Below are 23,641 nucleotides of genomic sequence, written 5' to 3'. Positions count from 1 at the left end.
TAATAATGGTTAAATATAAGAATGTCATTCCTTATCTAACACTGTGCTTATCTCTGTCATTTCACCTGATTCTATTTCACCGTTTTTCATTCAGTTTTTCATCGGAGTGATAACATCAGCGTGGTGGCTTGAGAATTTCTCTTTTCCGGTTTCGCTCTTTCGTACTGTAGCCTTGGCTCAGATAAGCGCCCTCTTCTATCTGCGTAGGCGTACTATCTAGAGCAGTGTTTCCCAGTGCGGTCCTCAGGGGCCCAGAGCTGATTCATGTTTTTGCTCAATCGAAGCTCCCCGCTAGTCTGTGCATGTTTTTGCTCCCTCTCAGCTTCTAGTAGAGAGCTGGGAGGGAGCAAAAACCTTGACCGTTTGTGGATAGCAGAAGACTGGATTGGGTGGCTATGATCTAGAGTAATGTGCGTTTGTTGCTTTTGAACGTTTGCCAGTTGTGTGACTCATCCCCTGTGCGTGTAGATGGACCCAGGCCGAATCAGAAGGAGCTCCTTTCTCTGAGAGCCTTCCTGCTGCTGTTTGTGAAGCAACTGATAATGAAGGTCAGTGAGCGTCGGCCCCAGGTAATGTGACCTTCCTCAATCCCGCCTCCCAGCCAATCAGCAGCTGCGAGAAATCCCCAGAGAAGGCTGTTAATTGGCTGAGAGCCTTCAAATGCCTGTGGGTGGGCACGCTGTTTTTTTTTTTTTTTTTTAAGCGCACTGAATGAGACAGGAAGTGAGACCGTGTAGCTGCCAGTGATGGACGGCGGGGAACTCTAATAACCAGAGTCGTAACGGGATGTTCTGCATTTCATTACTTAATCAGCCATGGGTCTCAGTTGGATCGCCTGTCTACGGCTGGGGGAGATTATTCAATAAATGCCCTAATTTCTCTGTGCCTTTCTTGAATGGCTCCTTAAATTGCTTGCCTGCTATATATGCACTGTTGAAGTTCTTGGGTCATTTGCTGATAATCTGCTTATAATCAGTGCTGGGAATGTATTGGGTGCCTTGGCAAGTATGGGGCGAACTGATTGGCTGCAGCCTAAGCTCCTCCTACAGTCTGCAGGTTGTTGATTGGCTATTGAGGGAGACACTGCTCGCCTCCAGTATGTCTTGCAGCTAGGTAAATTATGTCAAGGTGTCTTTTTTAATGCTTAAAATCATCTTCTGATATTGGGTGGTTCGGAAACCTATTTTGTCCTTAGCAGGGTAATCTGTCTATCAGAGATGTGGCATCAGAAAAAATGGCTGAATGTTTTAAGCGGGTGCATTTATGGTACGTTATTGTTTTATTCCAGGATTATGGGGTGAAGGAGGATGAGCTGCAGAGCATTCTCAACTATCTCCTGACCATTCACGAGGTAACTAAAGGCCTGCCCAAAACAGGCAACCATCGAAAACCTTACATCGATCTTTAAAATGTGCTCTTCTCTCTGTTAAATCACTGTGATAAAAAAAAACTAACACTTGCATGAACTACAGTCTCTCCTCATTTAGCGATGACCTCGGTTAGCGACCATTGGCAAATACGGCACACTGTGGAGTGAGAGAAACACTAGTGTAGCTGTATAAGAAACGTCTCTGAATGAGATGCTAGCAAGCGGTGATATTAGCAGCTTGAAACACAGCCATGTCTACTGTGACTTTTGCTTAACGACCTGGTTGTTGGGCTGGACCCGGTTCACTAAACGAGGAGAGGCTGTGCCCTTCTTATACTTATAGACAGGTTACGGTTTGTAATCTTATTAGTACCACTAGATGGCAGCATAACCCAGCAATTGATAGGGGAACAATCAGAGGCATGCAAGTAATCTTCCTGCAGTCTGATAGTCATGATGAACCATTCTGTTTATGCGTGGTTGTCTTAATGGTGTGTGCTAGGCTAGGGACTCCCAACCCCCGGTCCCGGTCCACCTTCCACCGGGCCGCAGAAGACTGTGGGTTTGTCAGGGGTTGGTTAATTTAAGAAATATACAGTATATTTTCAGTTTTTTTTTTTTAATAACCCCTTTGCATCAAAAAAAGATGGAAACAGTTGAACTTATGAAACTGATTGATCTGCCTATTGATCTGTTGATAATCCCCCCCCCCCCCCCCCCCGACTGTGAGACCAGTCCGTGAAAGTTTTGTGTAACGTAAACCAGTCCTGGGACTTCAAAACGTTGGGAACTGCCATACTATAATAGAGAACCTTAGATATCATACTGGACTTAAAAAAAAATAAAATAAAATTCCATGCAGGATAGTCGACTCGGACACTTTGTTTCAAGTTTGTCAAGTGTATTAGGAATTTTACTGGGTGTGTGTGTGTGTGTGTGTGTGTCACAGAGCACAGACATGCGACATCTACCATCTAACGTACAGTATAATCTCTGTTCCAGGTAATAGGATTTGCCTCAACATTCACAGCATAAATTTTAAAAAACCGCAAACAAACAGGAGAGCAAGACGCTAGTGTTTTGCCTTCCGAGTGCATCTGTGAACTGCGACATGTTATATTCTTTAAAAATCCAAAATGATAATGTTCTTGGTAAATGTTCACATTAAAGTTTAAAGACAGCCTGAAGCAGGTCATGATTATTACTGTGTGAGGGTTGAGATGTGCTCGTACATCAGGTATGTTTATTCTGTCCCAGACCGGTGCGTTCACCAGCTTTTTAAAAGCTTTGCTAACAGAGTTTGCCTTAGCTAAGAACCTGTGTTTAATGGAGAGGGATGGGGTTCCACTTGTAGGACGACAACCTGATGGACGTGCTGCAGCTCCTGGTGGCCCTGATGTCAGAGCATCCTCCCTCCATGGTGCTGGCTTTCGACCAGCGCAACGGCGTACGGTGCGTGTCTTTGGCCCGCATTACCAGGGCTCCGCCTTCGGGAGTGCAAGCGAATCAGAGATGGGTCCCACTGAGCCGATCAGAACTTTCCCCACAAACCCTGAAGCTGAGATTAGCGTCGCCATGAGATTTATTTGTTGCCATTATTGAATTTGTATTCTGGCCTATTTGAGAGAAATTTACGGTAATGTAGGGATAGTCCAGCATGGCTTTGTTCCTGCTGTATTAATGCAAGCCTAAGATTGGCTGCTGATCTCAAAGAAAGCATGCAGACCTAAGTCCATTTTGTCACGCTTGTTGCATGTGAGCTGGTTGTTAATGATATGCCAACGTTCAAAGAAATATGGTGATGTAATGACCTCCCCATCGTTATTAATTTCAGTGTCTCTATTAAAGTGCTTAAGACGTTTCGCAGTATGCTGCTTTGATAACCCTAATAATGCAATTTGATACTTCTTGGCTTTGCTCTTCAAGATGAATTGCGGCAGTCACTGAATGTGTAATTACTAATAAATCTTTTTATTCTTAAAGTGGATGATTTTCTTCGTAACAGTGTGATTAACGACCTAATACCACATTTTTAAAAAAATTTAAATGCTAATTAAGTTTAAATCTTTTTTTTTTTGGTTTGCTTTTTCCTCTGCTTTCCAGCGTGATCTATAAGCTGCTGGCATCTAAAAGTGAAGGGATTCGTGTGCAGGCCCTCAAAGTCATGGGCTACTTTCTGAAGTATCTGCCTCCGAAGTAAGTTTGCAGCGTGTAAAATGCATCTCTCTATGTTGTGAATGTGGAACGAATGTGCCTGCTTTGGTTTCCGCTGCACGCTATAACGATTAAAAGCCCCAATTGCTCCCACTCTCTGCCATGCTGGCTGGGAGATGTCCCTTTGAGCTTCAGACAGGAAGCCCCCTCCATCACCTTTGGGTCATGTGACACGTTTATGCGTGTACGGGGTTATAGGTCCGATTCCGTTGAGACTCCCGTCTGAGCTCACGCCTCTGTGTTTTCCAATGCGGCCGATGTAGAAAGTGAAAGCTGGGTCTCAAGGTCTGCTGCTCTCCAGGCAGGAGAAACGTGAGCCTCAATTGATTTTTAAGCCACTTTTAGACACCGTAATGGTTGAGCTTCTTAGAACGGTAGTTTGTCTGTGTCCTGGGGAGCAATTTTAATAACAAATGAACTACCAGAGGCCATAATTGGATCAGCGAGCAATTAAAAGGGAGTGTGTTGAAAATACTCTTAAGAGACGGTTGCATTTTGTATAATCGCTGGCATTTTAATTTTTGAAAGCGCTGATTCTTTAGATTTTTATTAAATATATTGTTATATACAAAGAAATAATGGAAAGTAGAAAATGAATGAGTTTTAGGGCTGTGAAGTAAGGTAAATGGTGTAGTTAGTATTAATAGCAGTATGTTTGTAGAGTAAGGTGAATCGAGAACCATTCTAGTTATAGTAAGGTCAATGCTGAATTAGTAATGACAGAATGGTTGTGGAGTATGGTATGATAGTAACAATGGCAGAATGACTGGAGTATGAAAAATGTTGTGTCAGTGATAATGAGAGTAGGGTGAATTACACAGTATGGTTACTAGTGTGACAGTTATAATGACGGAATAGCTGTTCAGTTATGAATGGTGTGACGGTATTAACGACAGTATTGCTGTAGCGTATAGTGAATGGTGTGATAACAAGGATGACTGTGGCTGTGGAATATAATGAGCGGTGTGGCTGTAACAATATTGGAATGGTTGAGGAGTATGGTGATTGGTGTGACGGTGATAATGGCAGTATGGCTGTGGTGTGGCAGTATTACCGACTATATGGTGTATGGTGTAAAGACGGCCTGTCTCTGCAGGAGGAAGGCGGAGGTCATGCTGAGTCACGGCCTCTTCTCACTACTGGCTGAGCGCTTGCTCCTTCACGCCGGCCAGTTCTCCATCACCACGTACAACGTCCTTTTCGAGGTTCGACATTCCCACTGCCTCACTGCCGTTTGTCATTTACATGGTATTTTTTACTGTCGTGGATATTTGCAGTGGTATTAGTATATTACTAATGGTAAACAGTGGTATGGTATTCTAAACTGTGCAGAAGTCAGTATTTGAGGATTTGCATGTGTTTCTCCATGTATGTATCTGCCTCACTGGCTTTTGGTTTCCACAGATCCTCACCGAGCAAATCTGCACCCAGGTGATGCACAAGCAGCACCCAGACCCTGACTCCACTGTGAAGATCCTCAACCCTCGTGAGTGACGCTCCTGTGCAGCCCCGCCTGCAGGGGGCGCCCTTCAGGGGCATGCATTACATCGCCAAGAGTGGGAGAGTAATGAGAGACTAAAGCAGTGTTTAGCAGTTAAATTAGATCAGCGTCATAGCCAACAGGGAAGAGACACACGGTGAGATGGAATATCGGAGGTCAGCTGGATTTTGGGGAAAACGGAGAGTGAGCGGTTGTGGTTTTAAATTACACCTGTGTCGTGTTCTTCTGCATAATAACAGCATTTCAGAGCTCCTTACCTCCGTACTTCTCTGTTTCGCTTTTCATGTCACAACTTGAATTTCACTTGAATTGTCCAATATCCCACCAAATAGCTCCTCCATGATTTCTTGTGGTTTTTGTTGTTTTTTTTTTTGTTTGAGGAGCAGTGAGCTTCCTGCTGATGATCTTCACCTTGCCACTGACTCAGTCCGAAAGTCAAAGCTTTTTGCTGCCAAAAGCATTTCAGGAGTCTAGACAAATCAGGAAGAGCCTTCACTCCGCAGATGAAGTTCCACGGCACACTTATGGCTTTAATGATGCGTTTGCCCGGGCATCGTTTAGGGGCTTGGATCAGATGATGATCTGGGATGGGGAGTGGGTGCGGATGGACTTTGAACCCCTGCCAGGCAGGAGAAAGAGCCCCGTATTGTTTCTCATTTACTTCCTTGACTCATGATTTGATTCGTAGCGAAACCACTGATTGCAGTCTTTAGTAACGTCAGACTGAATTAAGTCAAGCTACGGAAGTGCCGTTTCCCCCCAAATTAGTCTCAAAAACCCCAGCAGAGGCCTGTGTCGCACGCAGAGGTTTGTGCTGGTGGGGCTCGGTGGACCCCGGTTCTGCATGGCCCCAACGCGTCTCTCCAGCCCTAGTTTCCAGGAGAGTCAGACGCTGGCCCCCGACGCAGTCTCCCCCGCGCGTGCCGACAGCCAGCGGACTGAAACCATACCCGCTGCCGCTGCTCGGGATAAAGATCTCCCTCTGCTTCTTTTCACTTCTTTCATCGCTGTCATTTCCTGTCGAGGTGTCGTTTAGGATGACATTGGTGTGTATTTCAAGATGTTGTTAAAGCTGTGCATCTGGGGAGGAGGTTACAATGCTCCCCCATTCCCCTTTGTTGTGGGTTTAGTTTTTCATTTGGCCATCTGCTTTTTTCCATTTGCAAAAATGCTGCCATCTTTCTGTTATTAATATCGGTAATGAAACAATTTCACATGGTAGAATTACTTACAGCTCCGTTTCAGTTTTCGGCCCGAACCCATTAATAGATTTATGGTATAATTTCAGAGCAGTGCAGGTGTGTGTCGCCCTCATTTAGCAGTATTAGCTGACAGTGATCAGAGGGCAGAATTTCTTTTCATGGGGGGTGATGGATGGATTCTTTATTAATTCTGAAGGAAATTGCAGGTTTACAGTAGCTGAATGCACAGTTTTCGGCCGTAGAAAGACATTTTGACATTAATACAGTGGCAATAAATAATTATAAACAGTAGCAGTGCAGTTGGTCAAACAGGCTTGGGGACAGCTGGGTAACGGCGGCTGTGACCTTTGTGACAGAGATCCTGAAGGTGATCGCTGCCCTCCTGAGGAACTCGCCATCCTCCCCCGAAAGCTTAGAGGTGCGCAGGATCTTCCTGTCCGACATGATCAAGCTGTTCAACAATAGCCGGGAGAACAGGAGGTGAGAAGTGCCGTCCCTGTGGACCCCACGCCGCCCGCCGTCGCAAAAGCCAGTGCTCCCTCACTGACGCCGTGCATGTGACACACAGGAGTCTGCTGCAGTGCTCCGTGTGGCAGGAGTGGATGCTCTCCCTCTGCTACATCCAGCCCAAGAGCAGCGACGAGCAGAAGATCTCAGAGATGGTCTACGCCATCTTCCGCATCCTGCTCTACCACGCCATCAAGTACGAGTGGGGAGGGTGGCGCGTGTGGGTGGACACCCTCTCCATCACCCACTCCAAGGTCAGGCCCCCCCGCCCCCATACAGTCCAAACATCTCCGGCTGTTTCGCACTCTCAGCGTCATTGGCGTGTGCTCCTTCCTGGAGTGCCGAGTTCGCTTCCCCAGCTTAGCAGTAAAAATAAGCTTAGTAATACTGCTCATTTAATACGAGTTCAGAGTTCTGCATTCATATTGAGCATGAAGTTATTTCCTCGCCGTGTCATATTGTGGTCTGGAGGTTGCAGTGTCGCCACGTTGGTTTGGTGCGTCTGCGTTTGATGTAGCGGTGATGCTTCACCAGCAGGGGGCAGGACTGCTCTGCTTTCTGAGATTTCTGGGACGAATTCCACATTCACATGGACGCGCCAGGCACTCAGGACCCTGGGACGATATGAGATTATTTAAAAATCGTGAGCTGTCAGTAATGGTGTTTTTAAACCTATTCTGTGTATGGCTCTGAAGTTACCAGCAATGTTGGCCAAAGATGAGGAATTTGCAAGGAAGCAAGTTGATTTGTTGTGGGAATTTTGTTTTGTTAGGGTACAGGCACAACCTCCTATGATAGTAAAGTATGTTTCAGTTATATCAATATTAATTTCTGCACTTATTAGCTTTGTGCTAAATTTTATGCTACATTTTGTTGACGGTACAAAATAACGTTAGTTTTACTTTGACATACCTGACATGTTTTTAAATGAATGGATAACATGCAATTCAAAAATGGCATCACGTGTCCAGTCCTCCTTAAACAAAATATTTTTTTTGTCAAAAGCGTATTTTTTTGAATGATATCTTTTAGATATTGAGTCTAAATAAGGTTTTAGGAATGCTTTGTTGTGTTTCCCCCAATTTATGTCATTCGAGTTTGCATTACAGTGATGGCTTTTTGCCTGTAAGTATGTTTAAAAAAACCAAAAGAAGCGAAAACCCTGAAACATTGATCAGCCCTTTCAGGTTGAGACAAGCTGTAATTGCTTCTTCCCGGTAATTGGCCAAGATTAATGCCGTTTCTGCTTTTGTTGTTTACGCCGGTCCAACGCCGACGTAAAAAGCATCGCCCTGAGACGAGGGGCCCCGGCTGCGAATTCGATAGGTGCTCTGGTGCTCCTATCAAGACACATGCATCTGCTATAAAAGCGAAAAAAAAAAAACCTAAGGAAACTCAATTGCAATTTTATTGTCTGGTTTGATAGATTTCCTGCCACCTTTGTAGCAGTGGAGCTGTTTGTCACTGTTGGACTTGCCTCCCCTAGCAGTGGGGCGGGGTGTGTGTGTGTACGTGTGTGTGTGTGTGTGTGTGTGTGTGTGTGCGCGCGTGTGTGAGAGAGCGCGTGTGCCTGCACTTGAGTGTTCCTGTACATACCACAGAAAAATTCAGAAAAGGGCATTTGTCTGGTCCTTGTAGCAGGACCTGTGCATATGCACAGGAAAGAGTGTAGTCATGCAGACCTGTGCATCTTTTTCTAATTTGCTGGTGATTTAAATAAATAAATATTTTATATGTGTATATATATAGTGTGTGTGTGTACTTCATAGCAGCTGTAAAATTGTTTTAGCCATTAGCCTTCGATGATGTTTTTCTTCTGACGTTGTAGATTCTGTGGACTCTATAGTCGGTTAATGTCTGTTCTTTGAATTTCGAACAAGTCAAAGGTTAATCCTGCTAGTATATACTTACGGTAATTACACTTTAACCGTTTTAAACCAAAGAATGGCGTTTAAAATTTTCCACCAGTCACCCTCAGAATAGGCACCGCCCCATACCGGGGAGGGGGGGGGGGTGCATACAGACTGCGACGGCCCCACTTACGATGCATTGTACGGTCAGTGGTAGGAGGCGCTGTAGTGCTACGACGGAGGGAGAGACAAGCCTGGTTGTCTGACACACCTCATGGCTTACAGAGTAATCTGGGCTTTTCAGTTGCCATCTAAGCCCCCCTCCCCACTCTAACTGGTTCTCCATTTAGGAAGCATTTTTTTTTTGTTTTGGAACAATCGTATTAGACCCTGTTTAATATCCGCAAGAATGTCAGTAATTGATTTTGTCATCGAGCTAAAATATTTACTATAAATAAGATCAACCACTTTCCACTTTTATATCTGTGTTTTGAAGTGCCTAAAAACACATCTATGCATTGTGTTTATTTATTTTTACATAACTGTAACGTTCAACAGCATTATATTAATATTTAGGCTTTTTTTTTAGGTTGTGATGAACATTTACTTGGCCTAAGGGAGCTTCGTGAAGGTGTATATTCTGAAAAATGCCGGTGTATAGAATGACTGGTGAGAGAAGAAGCGGGTTGATATTTGGGTTCCGAATGGCGTAAGGGAAGGTGCTGCGAGAGCGGCCTTGAGTTCTGCGAGAACTGGCGGAGTAGTCAGTTCTGGGTGGTGTGACGGAGAGAGAGCCGATTGAGGAGGTCTCGGAGAGAGGGAGGGGGGGCTAGTGGAGGAGGAGCAGGCTGAAGAATAAAGGTTGGAGTCGCTGTGGGGATTGGTGGGCTTGGCTGTTGGGTCCCCTCTCTGAGCCAGGGCCCATGCCGTGCCCTGTGTGTGCACAGATGTTTCTGCTTGTGACCTGCTGACACGACAGCCTCTCGCCTTCCTCCCTGCAGCTAAACGGCCCTCTCGGCGGCTCTCGATTCATCCAGAGCTTCTGCTCCACCGGTGACCGCCAGCCAGCGTAACTCGGGCCCGCTGTGCTGGTTTTGTAAAAAGGAGTCATCGGTAGAGAACGGCAGAACAGTCAGGGATATTCACAGCTCAGACTCCAAATGCTTCGCTTTCCTTCTGGCCTCATTATTCGGTCAGCAGGTCCTTATTGTGACAGTTGTAGCCAGTATAATTCCATTCTTTTTTTGGTGCATATACTTGGAGAATCTATTGACCTCGCAATGTGAAGCATGACTGTGTGTTTCCAAGTGCTGTGTGTGAGTATAAAGCAGTGATCATACCGTCTAGTTAGGGCCTGTGTGGGTTTAATCGGGGAGATGGATCACTTTCTAATGAGACCAAGCTCTAATCAGACGGGAAACTGTAGGTCCGCGTTCGGCGGAGGGGCTGTCTACTCAGGCGTGTGCTGGAGCAGAACCGGAGTGCTCCCCCCCTCCCCCGCTCTGGCTCCTCCCACTTCAGCCTCCTGCTCCAATCATTGAGCGGCGCTCCTTCTGGACATTCCTGGCCATATGTTCTTAATGTGTCGCTTTCTGGAAGCCATATAGCCATACATCATCCTTGTGTTTTTTTTTTTTTTTCTTTCCTCCTCTCTGGCCTTGAGTCTTGAGTCAAACAGGCAGATTAAAATAAAAGAGCCGTGAAGAAATGAAACAAAAAAGTTGTGTACAATTGCACACCCTGCAAACGGCACAAATTTTAGGTGCAGATTTAGGTTTAGATTAGTTTTTGCTTAGCCAGTTGCACAACGCATGGCTTCTTAATTCCCCCTCATTATACAGTTTCTCTCTGATGTACCACCTCACTGCACTAGCTGCATCTGTAGGACCTGATCTGCATCTTGGCAGAAACGTGCACTCGCCAGTCTTTGTCAGCAAATGCGCAGTGTAAAGGCAGGCTACGTATACATGCAATAGACCGAGCTTGGAGTGTAATGTTCTTGACTCTCTTTAGTTAGCCTAAAGACTTGAGCTTTATGATCACGTAAGACGTGAAACGTTCTTTATGGCTGTTTTGCAGCACTGCGTTTTGGGCTCCAAATCACCCAATTACCATCATGGTAAACTGTCAACCAAAACCATAGCATCTCTAAACATTAACGTAGGCTGTCTCCCAGGCCGTACCGCTTCTCTCCTCCCCATCACATCCTTCCAAGGTGTTGAGATGGATTCTAGATTTGGCCGGACCGGGGGCAGCCTGGATACCCCTGTCTGAGCTTCTGTTGCTGCCACTGTCGATGGTGCTCTTGCTATTTCAGGTCAGTTTGTCCCCATAGGTGATATTTATGTGGGTGTAACAGGTGATGGAGTTGTGGTGAAGCCATGCTAGTGTGGAGCAGTGACGTTCATCTCGGGGCTTGGACATGTGGAATACATTCTTCCACTTGTTTAATGCTGAACGTCAAATTAAGTGGAAATGGATGAGAGTGGGTACGTGGCGGGGGCTGTGAATTCTACTTAGATGGAGGGGGGAAAAAATCCTTTTACCCTCTGGTGTATTAGGAAGCACTCTGGGCTGAGAAAACGGCTATAGATTAACAATCAAACAACCTGCAAGATTAATGACCACCCTTGTAGGCAGCTAATTTAGAACAATAACTCCTAATTAATTGCAAATAATCAAGTTTTCTCCCACAAACGCTAAATGCCTGTAGCTAAAACTAGGAACTTTGCCTCCATGAATTCCTGAGCCCCGGGGTCGACTTCCTGTCCGTGGGGCCGATTTGATTAATGTAGCATTATTAACGAGGGGTTCGGGCCCCATCCGTCCCGATGGGTATTGGTCTGAGTGCTCTGTGGGGCCAGCGAACGCCCGCTACCTCCTAATCTCTCATCACAAATGTGTCGGTTTTGTTCGGTTCCATTAAAATCTTTTGTTCGGTTTGACAAGTTTTCTTACGTGGCATCGTCAACATGGAGATGGCGCGTCTGGTTACCAATGGCTTGTTAAAACATTTGCATCGCTTTGATACATCTAGCTGAGTTTGATCGTAAATGCTATGTTGCTTATTCAGAGCGTAAATCCACCGTATATAAGCATCACGCTGATGTATTGGAAGATGTAAAACCTTGCTGAAAAGATGAAATTGAACTCCTGCTTTTTTTTTTTTTTTTTTATGTTTTTAAGCTCGTGACTGATTTGTTGGGAAATGTACTACATGACCGAGTAGTACTCAGGTGTTTGACAGGAATTTAGTTGTAGTAATACTGATATTTGATGGTGCGCTTTAAGCCTCTTATTTAAAGATTACGATTGCTTAACAGTAATGATAAAGCCTCAATTGTTTAATATTCAGCTGTTCGGATCTCTCCCCAGGTTTCCTTTGAGCTGCACAAAGAGAGCCTGTCTCGGATGTTTAAGGAGTACCAAAGACTGGGGTCGGACCAGAGCGGCTCTGCTCCCATCAGGACGGTGTCAGGGGTCAGCCGGGACGCGGAGGCCCTTGGCCAGGCCAATGGGGACTACAACAGCCTGCCCAGTATCGAGGAGAATGCCCCTTCCACAGTCATCGAGCTCCGGGTAGAGGACAAGGAGGAAGGGGAGGCGTCTTTGGGGCCGGCTGCAGTATCCGATATCCTGGCTGGGGCTGCTGGAGGAGCAGCTCCTACTCTGGATGGTGAGGAGACCCAGGCCCCATCGGAGGAGAAAGGCCAAGCAGGGGAGGCTTCCGGGAGTATGCAGGAAGATGGGGTCAAGGCTGAAGCTGTGGAGCCCAGCTCCCCAACCAAAACGTCGGCTGATGTGGATGATGTTCCAGGTGAGGCAGAAGCTGAGGTGGCTTCAAGGACGGATGCAGTGGATGCCATCGAGGAAGCCAAAGATGGGGCGGAGGAGGAGGCCCTAGACCAGGATGACGCTGAAGAAAGGAAGACATACGGAGACGACGCCGCTTTGGAAGCTGCTCTGAAGGAGGCCATGGTGGAGAAACCCCCTTCCAGTGAAAGCGAACCAGTGGTGTCTACCTTGAGAGACGTCGAATTAAGTGATGGCGCTGCGGCAGATCCCTCTGAATCTCTTGCGGCAACCACGGCGGAGACGGAACGATTAAAGGAAGCAGGAAAGGCGGCCGCCCTAGAGCAGCCAGTCGAGGGGGACATGCAGGCGAGCAAGACAGCAGCAGAGAAGGCTACCACTGAGGAGCTTGGTGACCGAGGGGCTTCTGGGGACAAGGGGCCTGAACAGTCTCCTGGCAAAGCAGAGACCCCCAGCGACAAAGGGGCGGAGCCTCGCGGCAGTACCGGCACTAAATTGAAGGAGATTAAGATTGCCAGACTGGATGTGTCCAGCGTGGCGTCCGACACAGAAAGACTGGAGCTGAAGGAGCAGCCGTCCGCGGTATGGCTCTCCCTGCTCCTCATTTACTCCTCTAGCTTGCTCCTCATCCAACTCCTTTGCTAATGGTAGCTAATGGGCTGATGCCTAGTGTTTTATCATGAAAGGTCCTTTTTTTTTGTGGTCTTCAGGAGTCAAGCCAAGGAGTGGCTTCGGCTCATGCCTCAGCGGGACAAGGCAGAGGAGATCCGGCCAGCTCCTCCGGACGTTCCGCCATGTTCCGCATCCCGGAGTTCAAGTGGTCGCACATGCACCAGCGGCTGCTGACGGACCTGCTCTTCTCCATCGAGACCGACGTGCAGATGTGGCGCAGGTGAGCGGCGCCAGCTCCTAAAAACCCCCTAGTGGGGCATCCCACTCCTGTACACTCAAGCGTTTCACTGCGCTGTCATGTGACGTGGCCGCCGGGGCCTGCTGCCTATCATTTTGTAACCCTGACAGGCGTTAAAGCGGGCTGTCTGTCATGGCATGACTGTGAACACTTTGAGAAACCTAGGCGTCGTTTTATCAGTATTATTATTTTTATTATTATTATTATTATTTTGTTAGCTGAAAGCCTGGGAAAGCACTTTTTAAAAATGTCATCGATGAGGGAAGCCGCGGGCAAATCCGTCAAAGGCTGGCTTCACACTACCTTCCATCTGTGCAGTCACTCCACCAAGACGGTGATGGACTTCGTCAACAGCAGCGAGAACGTGGTGTTCGTGCACAACACGGTGCACCTGGTGTCGCAGGTGGTGGACAACCTCATCATGGCCTGCGGGGGCATCCTGCCGCTGCTCTCCGCAGCCACCTCCTCCTCCGTGGGTACTCGCCGCTGTTGCCCTACCTCCCACCCCCCTAGCGGGGCTCCACTGTCCCGTTTGCCCCCTCCCGGTCTGAGCTCCACCCTCCTGCCCCGCAGCACGAGCTGGAAAACATCGAGCCTTCGCAGGGCCTGTCTGTGGAGGCCGCTCTCACCTTCCTGCAGAGGCTCATCGGCCTGGTGGACGTGCTTATTTTCGCCAGCTCTCTGAACTTCACCGAGATCGAGGCGGAGAAGAACATGTCCTCGGGAGGTGTTCTCAGGCAGTGCCTCCGACTGGGTGAGCACCCCCTCCCCCCGGTCATGCCCCAGAGCCCCCATTTTCGGTTACTGTGTTGTTATAACCCTTCCCACAATGATGATATAAGATGGCTGCCATTTCACTGTAATGGGGGCTGATTGTAGCCCAGGGGGCAGGCTGTTATGTGGAAGCTGATGTAACAGCATAGCAGCACTGCCCTTAAACACGTACGCCGCTCGCCACACTCGGGTGTTAATCTCCAGAGTGTCGGCTGTAGCCATTGCCCAGTGGTACTGGTGCATACTGGGATATCTTTGCTGTTAGTCCTTAAACGTTCCCTATGAAGGACATTGCGAGAGTTAGCACGCATTCTAAAAGGACAGCACCGCATCGGTATGTTGATCCAGCCCTTTATGGTGCTCTGCTTTTAGAAAGCCGGTTTTATTATGAAATTAATATTTAATGAGGTAAGAGCCCCCCGCTCCCCCCTCACGCACCGTCGCTGCTGTACTGTAACCTGATTTCTGGGCAGTAAGTAGGTTTCTCATTCTTCTCTTAATAAATGGCAACATGAATGGACATCCTAATGGAAAAAGCTGGGATAAATCTCGTAATCTAAACGTTTCAGGGGCCCGCGTCTGTCACCCCCCCCCCCCCCCCCCCCGACACGCACACACACCCCCCCCCCCCCACTCAAACATGGCTTACAATATATCAGATAAAGAAGCATAAGTGTCGCCTGACTGTCGAAGAAAACTACCCCAAGTTATCAAACAGAAAATAATCCGTGTTATATGGAGCCGTTTGTGCTGGGGGGGGGGGGGGTGCACTGGCACCTGCGCCGCCTCAGGTTGATCGATTATTATCGGGCGGCGCCAAGGATACACATTTGCTGTGTGGTCGTGTCAGTGCGCGGCCTTTAAACACAGGCAGGAGGCCACCCTGTCCTGCCAGCCCCTTATCTGTCTGTGCCTCTGTTTGTCTGCAAGTATGCGCCATGGCTGTCCGAAACTGCCTGGAGTGCCAGCAGCAGTTCCCGGCGGGCGCCGAGGCTGCCCGCGTGCAGAAGGTCATCCAAGCTCTCGCTGGGGCACAGGTAAGTCCTCTGCCGGGCTGCTGGGTCATCTGCTCGCCTGCCGGGAGGGGGCTTGTGAGCAGCGGCATCTTCTGACTGTTCTGAATGATGGTTAAATATCATCCTGAAGTTAACATATTAAAAATGGGGGATAATGGCAGACAGGGAGCGGCTTTCATAGCCTGAAGGTGATTCGTTTAGAGCTGAGGATGGGCCTGGGATGCTCTCTCATTGGTTGGGCTACGAGGCCGCTCCTGTAAATGGTCCTCGGCATCTTAAATTGACAGCCCTTAAATCGACCCTATCGTGCCACTCCTTGCATATTCTGGGGAGTCGATCTCCTGGTGAAGAAACACCGGGGGCATGCCGACATTGCCGCCCCAATTCCTGTAAATCCCTGGGCATAGCTGTTGGGAGGGGTTGGGGGACAGAAATGGGATCATTGATTGAGTTCGGCAGTTTGCTTTAATGGGATCGTTGCACTTAGTGGATGGTAAGCATCCTGCCTTCGGGTTACACACATCGTCAGCGGCCTGGGCCCTGGTGCTTTGTAGCCTTCTAGAATGGCAATGCGATGTCGCATTAGTCATCGCATTAGGCGCATCTTATTGCAGTGCTACTGCCCTGTGTCCATGATGTGCTGGATAAGTTATTTAAAACTGTGTTTATTTGATACACTGGCTTCCAGTAAAATCGGCAGCTTCCTGAACGTATGTAAACAGGCTCCTCGTTCATAATTCTGTATTTTTGTTTTGCTGCACGAACCCTGGTTTCTCTTTCGGTGTAAACGCTGGGCTTATTGCAGATGAAATGCTGTCTTTCCGCCTCAAGTGCAGATACTGCGGTTGGCGTGAACCGGCCGTGTGGGAGTGAAAATTATGGAACTGGCTGGCCACAAAAGACCTTTTCAGCCTTAATCAATCTCACAAGTCGGCGTGGCTATAGTGGAAGGATAGATCGGCCTTTTTCCTTAGAGGGGGATTGCTGTTCTCGCTGACGGTTGCATTATAATTACAATTCTGAATACAAACATGGAGAAAAGTGTCTGAACTTGCCAGTCTGCTTTGCCACCCACCTATATCCGTATCGATATCCTATAAGCAAGTGGAATGCAGACGAGCGGCTGACATGTGTCTCTATCCCTCAGAGCCCCGTGGACGTGGTAACGGGGGGTGTGTCCCCCATAAGAGACACAGATCGCCTGCTGCAAGACATGGACATCAACCGTTTGCGCGCCGTGGTCTTCAGGGACATTGTAAGTGCCCCCACCGCATTGAGGCGCATAAAAACATGCGTCCTTACAGCCTGCCGTCCACCTCTCCTGCTTAATGAGAATCAGAATCGGACTTTATTTGCCATCGATGAAATGTGTCCAAGGAATACACTTAACATATAAACACCACACAAAATTAAAAACAAGATTAACAGTATTCAGACTGTATTCATACACAATGTACGCAATACACAACATACACCCAAGATGGCTGCCACGGTGTTATGGCGCCCCCCTGGGTAATGCGTTGGTGCCTTGCATAAGCAGAACAGCTAACAAATGAAACCGTGTCTGTGCCGCTAAATCGCTTCGCGGAAAGTCGTCCCTGTGTGTCTGCTTTGTGCTAGTACCTACATAGTGTGGTGATCTCCATAGCAACACCAACCATCCTATAATATGAGTGACCCCCAGTTCAGCTCTGTGTCCAGAGGGACTTTCCTGCCCAGCTCTGTATGTAGTCATCATCGTTCCTGGGGGTAATATGATTTGATGGTTCACCTTCACTCGGCTGTCCGTCATCTGAGTCAGTACTGTGTTTGGGAGGAAATGGTGGCTCTGTCTTTGACGTTTCCTGTGTGCGGCAGTGCTTGGCGTAACCTCCCGTTTGTCCATCCCCCAGGAGGACAGCAAGCAGGCCCAGTTCCTGGCACTGGCTGTGGTGTACTTCATCTCCGTCCTCATGGTGTCCAAATACCGAGACATCTTGGAGCCTCACAATGAAAGGAAATGTGTCCAGCAGAAAAGCGGAGGTAGGCTGAACGAAAATAAAATCGCACGCGAGTTAAGCGGGTGAAAGGGAAATTCGTGGATGTGCTTTGTGCCTCTTCTGCTGTAGAGGGCGCCGGCGCAGAGGGTGTCCCAGCCGGCTTGGACCTGGACAACGGCGTATTGCTCCGGCGCCGAGATTCCGGCATCGGGGACGAGCATACCTCCTTCGCCACCGCTGACACTGAGCCGTCCGCAGGAGTGGGCGGAGCCTCAGGCCCGGATGCCGTCAGCGAGGCCCTGACCGCCCTGTCCTCAGAGGTGAGGAGGAGCCAGGAGGGCCCAGCCTCCCAGGTGCGGAACGTGAAAGTGAAGGACATCCTGCGCAGCCTGGTGACCGCTCCGACCGACGACATGATGGTGGATCCCGGCCTCCTGTCTCCCGCCTTCCTGGGCGCCGCAGGGGACGCCGCTCGCGAGCCCTCCATGCAGTTCCGCTCCTTCGACAGGTGGGTTCCGTCCGTGGCCCGTCAACTCTGATGGAGACCCGCGGGTTGGGTTAGTGGCTTACAGGAAGTGGTCACGTGAAAAGATAAGAAAACAAGACTTCAGAAAATCAGTAACCTGAAGTGTAGCCTCAGATTTAAAGAGGCTGTCACACGCCCCTTTAGCGTTGCATTCCCCGCCGCTGACAGAAAAGGTGGACTTTGCTGCCGATTTGTGTTCAGAAGGTGCATCACATGTCAAAGTGCCCGTCTTAAAGAGGCTACGTCAAAACAGAGACGGCTGGGATTCGGTTGCTTCAGGAAGCTGTTTCTTCTCAGCGTGTCACTGGTGCTTACAGACCTGTTTCTTCATCACATCCTTTTGAGTTCAAAAAAAAAAAAAAAAGTATGACTTGCTCCCCCAGGGGCTGGGGGGGGGGGCAGTGTGAGCACGGTGGGAAACTGCAGAGCTGCAGACGGGGCCATGTGCCGCAGGACGGCCTGGGTCTGGTTTGCATTTGGGATTATTGTTCTGGGCCCGGCCCGAAACCCAGCGAGCCGGCGGAGCCGTGCGGCAGGAGACGGCCCAGTTAAAATGCGGTGTCTCCGTCTCCCTCTCGGCTTCGCTCTGATCCCGTGTTTATCTGAGGAATGTTCTGTCAGGAATCGGGGGCTCTCCCTGTATCTGTGGGGGGGGTGCAGGGATTTACGGGGCCTGGCTCGCTGGAGAGTATAGCGTAACAGCTCCAGCGGCGGGGGCCCGCCGAGACAGGGGCCCGCATCTCCATCTGTGGGCCGACGAGGCCGCCTTATCTCCAGAGGGATCCACTTGGGCTGCCCCAGCATTATCTCTGGGTCTCCCTCAAATGCCCAATCCCCCGCTCTGTAGGCCCAGAGCTTGGGGACGGCTTTGTGGAATTCAATTTTTTTATCAACACGGACGAATAAAGACCTTTCCCACGTATATATTTATGTGATCTGAATCAGGATTTAAATTTTCTTTTGTTACTTGTTAGCTTTTTAGTTTTTGAGGAATGTCAAAAGTATGAGCAATTTGACCTCTGACCCCAGAAGAATGTGTTAGAATGAACCAGCTGATTTACAGACCCCTCTGAACTGGTTTTGATAGGCCATCTTCTACACGGGGTCGGGGGTGTTACTTCTCCTCGATGGACTTTAAGGGATCCAGGACGAATTTGACAGGTTCTGGTCAAAAGGAGGGGTGACTTAGATGCAGAATTTGAGTAGCTGCACAAACTGTACATGATCAGGTGTCATCCGATGGAACGATTGACTTAATGTTTTACGATTGACTGGATGCAGTGTGAGGCAGTGGTACGAAACGACTGACATTACAGTCACCCCGGCGTAGGGATCCTCAGTGTGACATCAACAATTTATGATTTCTGTGTGTGGCACAGAATCTCACAGATAGAATGGTTGGGGTCAGGGGTGAAGTATCATACTGATTTATTTTTTACATTTCCACCTGGTATGCGCCTGTATATCATCTTGAGATATTCCTGTTTTGACAATGCGTCTGCAAATATTTGCCGATACAAACCAGAGCCCAGTAAACGCAATGTAGCAGGAGCTCGGATTTACATGACACCTTTCAGCGAAAGTGATTTTTGGAGTGAGGTGGAAGTGTGGAGAAGCCACAGCTGAGAAGCGGCCAGCTTCGGTTCCTGGTCATCTGATTGGTCATGTGACCGAGCCGTCTGGGTTCAGGGGTTCGTTTAGCGCCATCCAGGTGCTGGAGAGACAGGGGGTCAGCATTGGCATATGGCATCCAGGAAGTGAAGGCTGGAGGTGGATTTTCTTTGAGAGAAGCCCCTTTCAAACTCATGAATCTTCAGACCTTCTTGGAAACCTGAGTAGCTTTTGCATGCCAGCCTGGGGTATTTTCATGTAAGAGTTCAAAGTGGGCGTTGCCTTGACAGTCGCCCCGCCCACTTAGCCATGTTTCCTATCCCTACACTATGCTTGCTGTGGAGCAGGTAGGTGCATGGGTGTTGAATTCCATGTGTACTAAATAAACACTCCGTCTTCGACAGCTCAGGAAACTCTCCTGCCCTCTGGTTGAATTTGTGCATGCATCCTTTGGTCCCCGTTGTCATGCTAAACATGCCTTACACGGGTGGGACATGTTAGATGGTGCTCTATGGCGGAGCACGGTGGACATATCTGGCATGGCACCAGGTAACAGCATGAATAATTCAGTCACTGCTGACCTGAATGCATATTTATTGATGACCTTTCTGCTCGTTTAAATGTTGATCTTAGGGTTGATTAATTGATATCTCCTGCTGTTGACTCTGGGCAAGTGTGGCTAATGATGTGTTGAATAATTTAGATAATCAAGCTGCAGAGTGTTCCTGTGCTTCCCTGTACCACCACCATGATCTGCGATCGACAGCATGCTCATCCAGTCGGCCTGTTGGCTCTCGCTGCTCATCTTACTGATGTTTTCACTGCATTTAGGCCGGAAAGCGATCCAGTGCCAATTGCAGCACCCAAAGCAGATTGTCCGCAGTGCATGCCACTGTCAGCACGCACCAGTCCGCAGTGCAGTGTGCTTTAATTAGTGCATTTTACAGATCATTCTGCCATAATTAAGCGGGTTCAGCATATCTGAAGTTCAGGAGCAGGGCTGATGTATTGTAGGTTGGGCTGGAACATGAAGGAAGCCCTCCTTTTGTAGCGAAGCCAGCATAGCATAATTAAGCAAACCAACAGCCAGATGAATGGGAGCGCATTTTCAGCTTAGGGCTAAGGCTGGATTAGCTTAATTGAAATTAAACAGTGTTGTGGGAACACGGCCGGCTTGAGTGTCAGGCATTTGACAGAAGGACGCCGTACAGAGGAATTAAAAGGTCAGCTTTCCCCAGCTTCCTCATCTGCTGGAAATGGCTGATTCTGCGGGGAATCCTTCAGCGGGTGACCTTTTGCTTTGGTGTCTGCGTCTGTGCGGGAGTGAGAGGCAGACCGTCAGTTATGGTGTGTCAGTGACCCGCCCGCTAATGTTATCCTAACAGGATATATCACGCGTTTCACATGCCAGACCTGGCTCTCATCAGTGAAAAATGATTGTTCCCCCGCTGCCTTCGTTTGAGCGCTTCCGTCCTCGTTATCCCTCCCCGTGATCCGCTTCACCTTAAATCGTAACCATTCGGGGATCCTGTTGATGTTTATGGCTGTCTTTGAATTGGGGGGGGGGGGGTGTTCCTCCCTTTTTAAACCCAGTCTGACGGTGTAGCCGCTTCCACACCAGTTAGCAATGTTCGCATCCCTTTGCGATGACAAGTATGGCTGCTGTGATCCTGTAATCGGCCATTTATTCACGGCGGAGAAAAAACCATTATGTTTCTTTAGTGTTGCCCTAGTGGCCGTGAGGTTTTCTGTGGGGGGGGGGGGGGGACGCTCAGGCTGGTGGGGGAGGGGGGAGGATTTCCACAGAGCCCCCTTAGAAGCCACACATGTCTGCAGGATCATGAGACCCCTACCCATAACCCTTTGCATTTTACATGTGTCCAATCAGCACCCACCAATTAAAATGCTCAGCATTTTGAGGTTGGAGTGTTGAATAAAGCAAAGTTTTAGATTGTGACATGGCTGTTGATTTAAATCAGGTGTTCTCAAACTCAGTCTTCAGGCCCCACTGCCCTGCTTATTTCCCAGCTATCCCTGCCCTTTGCACTGCTAATTACCTGGATCAGGTGTGTTCAGTCAATCAGAGGCTGAAAGACAGCTGGGACTTGTTTGTGGGGCAGGGATAGCATGAAAACAAGCAGGGCAGTGGGGCCCGAGGACCGAGTTTGAGAACCACTGATTTAAATGAAGACTGATAAGGCTGTCCAGGAATCATCTATGTTATGGGGGTGTTTACATCGCCTGTTTCAGCTGCTTTAATCGTCCCTCAGGCTTTCAGCAAGTAGTGGGAAACAGCACTGTATGTTAAACACGGCGAGTGAGCTCATTAATGTTCCTGTTTCTGATTGCTTGAGAACGTCGGGGAGTGGCACCATGAGTGGCTAGGATATGATGGGATATGATTGATTGGTTTTAAATGTTTTTAATGGTTTTCATTTTAACCTGGTATAGTAATCTTCGCTGCAGCTATTCCTCATTGCTTATTTTTTGGGTAATATTTTGTAAGAATAATATTTGATACATTCCTGAAAGCGTACATGTTTTTAAAGTGTTTTTTCTTTTTTTTTTCTTTCCGTAGGAGTGTTGTGGTGGGCCCTAAGAAGGCAGGGGCCATCCCCCCTGGGGCCCCCCCAGCCGCCCCACCTGCCGCAGGAGCCGCTGCTTCTGCTTCTGCTGGGGCACTTGACAGTGTCCCTGTCACTGCCCCCGATCCCAGCGTCCAGGGTGGTGGCACCGAGCCCGTTGCTGGTTAGTGTTGGTGCCCCACTCCTCATTCACATGAGCCTGGCAGAGTGAGTCGAAAGGGAGAGGAGACGGAGCACAGGAGGAAACAGAATGTGACTGCAGTTTGCTTCCGGGGGGAGCTAAGTGACCGGCCAAGGCAGGGGTGTTTATGCTAATATGCTCCGTTCCATTTACCGTAGAGGTGGGAAATCGGAGCTGAGAATGACGTCACACCCGAGTTAACCACCTTCCAGTACATGAAGTCGGAAAGCCATTTAGTAATACTGGGGACCTACTTCAAAAGCCAGGATTTCTTGTTTAGTCAGACAGCTTTTCGGATTTAAGGTACCCCAGTCTACATGACCTATATCTTCATTCACTTATTTAGCCCAGGCTACTAAATCTGACAAGTTATCTGGCTAAGCAAGAAATCCTGCTCTCTGAAACTGATTCTTTGTTAACCATTGTTAGCAGCACCAGGATTTTGCACATACAAATACCATAGCAACAGCATGTCCACAGATAGTGGTTGGGCAGTACTGTGTGTACAACCGGTTTCATGAGGGAAATAACACGTAAGTACTAATAAACAGTATATAACTACAGCCTTAACTTCCGTTGTTAAAGGGGGCAGCCATCTTGAATTCTGAGGCGATGGTTGCTGAAGTTCTTCTGACGTTCCGAGTAGGACTTCCGACTTCAGGTGGCGTTCCATTTGAAATTTCCGACTAGGAACTCGGAATTTCTGACTTCCCAGTTCGAATGGAAGGCAGCTCGTGTCTTAGTCAGAGGGGAGTCACAGCATAGCGAGTCCAGCTGAGGACAGTGTGCGGTGTCAGGCCGCCGTATAGGGTGCCTGTTGAGAGAGAGGAGATCTCCACCCCCTACACTTCACACAGACAGGAAGGTGGAGGCGTAATTGACAGTGATCAGAAGCATAGTTGCCGTCTGAGCTGTGAATATCCTCCGGGACAGACGGACTCGCTTCTCTGTGCCAAGGCACCGAGGCTATTTATCCGGTCACCTTGGCAGTATTGCAATCCAGCTGTCCTGTAACAACACAGGGAAAAAAGACTGAGCATCCTTTTGGTACAAGATTATTATAATCTTAGCATATTTGTTACATCTTAACCCTGACAGCTGATATCTGCACTTATATTACAAAATATAAAAGCGGTATGTTAAATTAGGGCACATGATAATCGATGTATGATTGCCTGCTGTTGTACTTCTCGGCATTCTATTCTGTTTTTATTTATTTATTTATTTATTTATTAGTTAGTTGTATGTGATGCAGTTGTGCAATGACAAGCAGTGGATGCAGGAAATGTCCTTGATTAATTCCGAGTTAAATGTGTGCCGCTTCTGAATTGAAAGCATTATAGATTTATTTGTGCCAATTTGTGAGCTGCGCTGTGAGCCAGTTCTGCGAGGATTTCACTCTCACTCTCCCTCCCCTGGCCCCCACCCCAAACAATGGTGACAGTGGGCAAACACAGATAATCTATTTGCGTTTCCTTTCATGTCCTTGTAACTGTCTGTTAAAGCGTCACTTGGAGGGAGTTTATCGGTGGGGGTGGGGGGGTGGGGGTGGAGATTAATGGAGAGAAGTTAATCCACTCCCACATGTTTGAAGTAGCTACTT

General features: G+C 48.3%; 1 protein-coding gene across 1 annotated transcript in view; it reads left to right on the top strand.

The window, feature by feature from the left end:
- lrba (LPS responsive beige-like anchor protein) overlaps positions 1-23,641 on the top strand; it is a 153,132-nt gene that overhangs the window by 27,227 nt on the left and 102,264 nt on the right. The window contains 17 exon segments of the mRNA XM_048999706.1: positions 469-548; positions 1,289-1,351; positions 2,724-2,821; positions 3,473-3,565; positions 4,680-4,788; positions 4,988-5,069; positions 6,643-6,766; positions 6,855-7,047; positions 12,019-13,038; positions 13,167-13,348; positions 13,685-13,838; positions 13,940-14,120; positions 15,071-15,177; positions 16,304-16,411; positions 17,049-17,178; positions 17,265-17,643; positions 21,851-22,020. Coding sequence (XP_048855663.1) covers positions 469-548; positions 1,289-1,351; positions 2,724-2,821; positions 3,473-3,565; positions 4,680-4,788; positions 4,988-5,069; positions 6,643-6,766; positions 6,855-7,047; positions 12,019-13,038; positions 13,167-13,348; positions 13,685-13,838; positions 13,940-14,120; positions 15,071-15,177; positions 16,304-16,411; positions 17,049-17,178; positions 17,265-17,643; positions 21,851-22,020 — 3,273 coding nt within the window.

This window comes from Brienomyrus brachyistius, unplaced genomic scaffold (assembly GCF_023856365.1).
Source record: "Brienomyrus brachyistius isolate T26 unplaced genomic scaffold, BBRACH_0.4 scaffold47, whole genome shotgun sequence".
NCBI classification, from domain to species: domain Eukaryota; kingdom Metazoa; phylum Chordata; class Actinopteri; order Osteoglossiformes; family Mormyridae; genus Brienomyrus; species Brienomyrus brachyistius.
The sequence above is the reverse complement of the archived record's forward strand: the minus strand, read 5'-3'. Positions and strand labels throughout refer to the sequence as shown.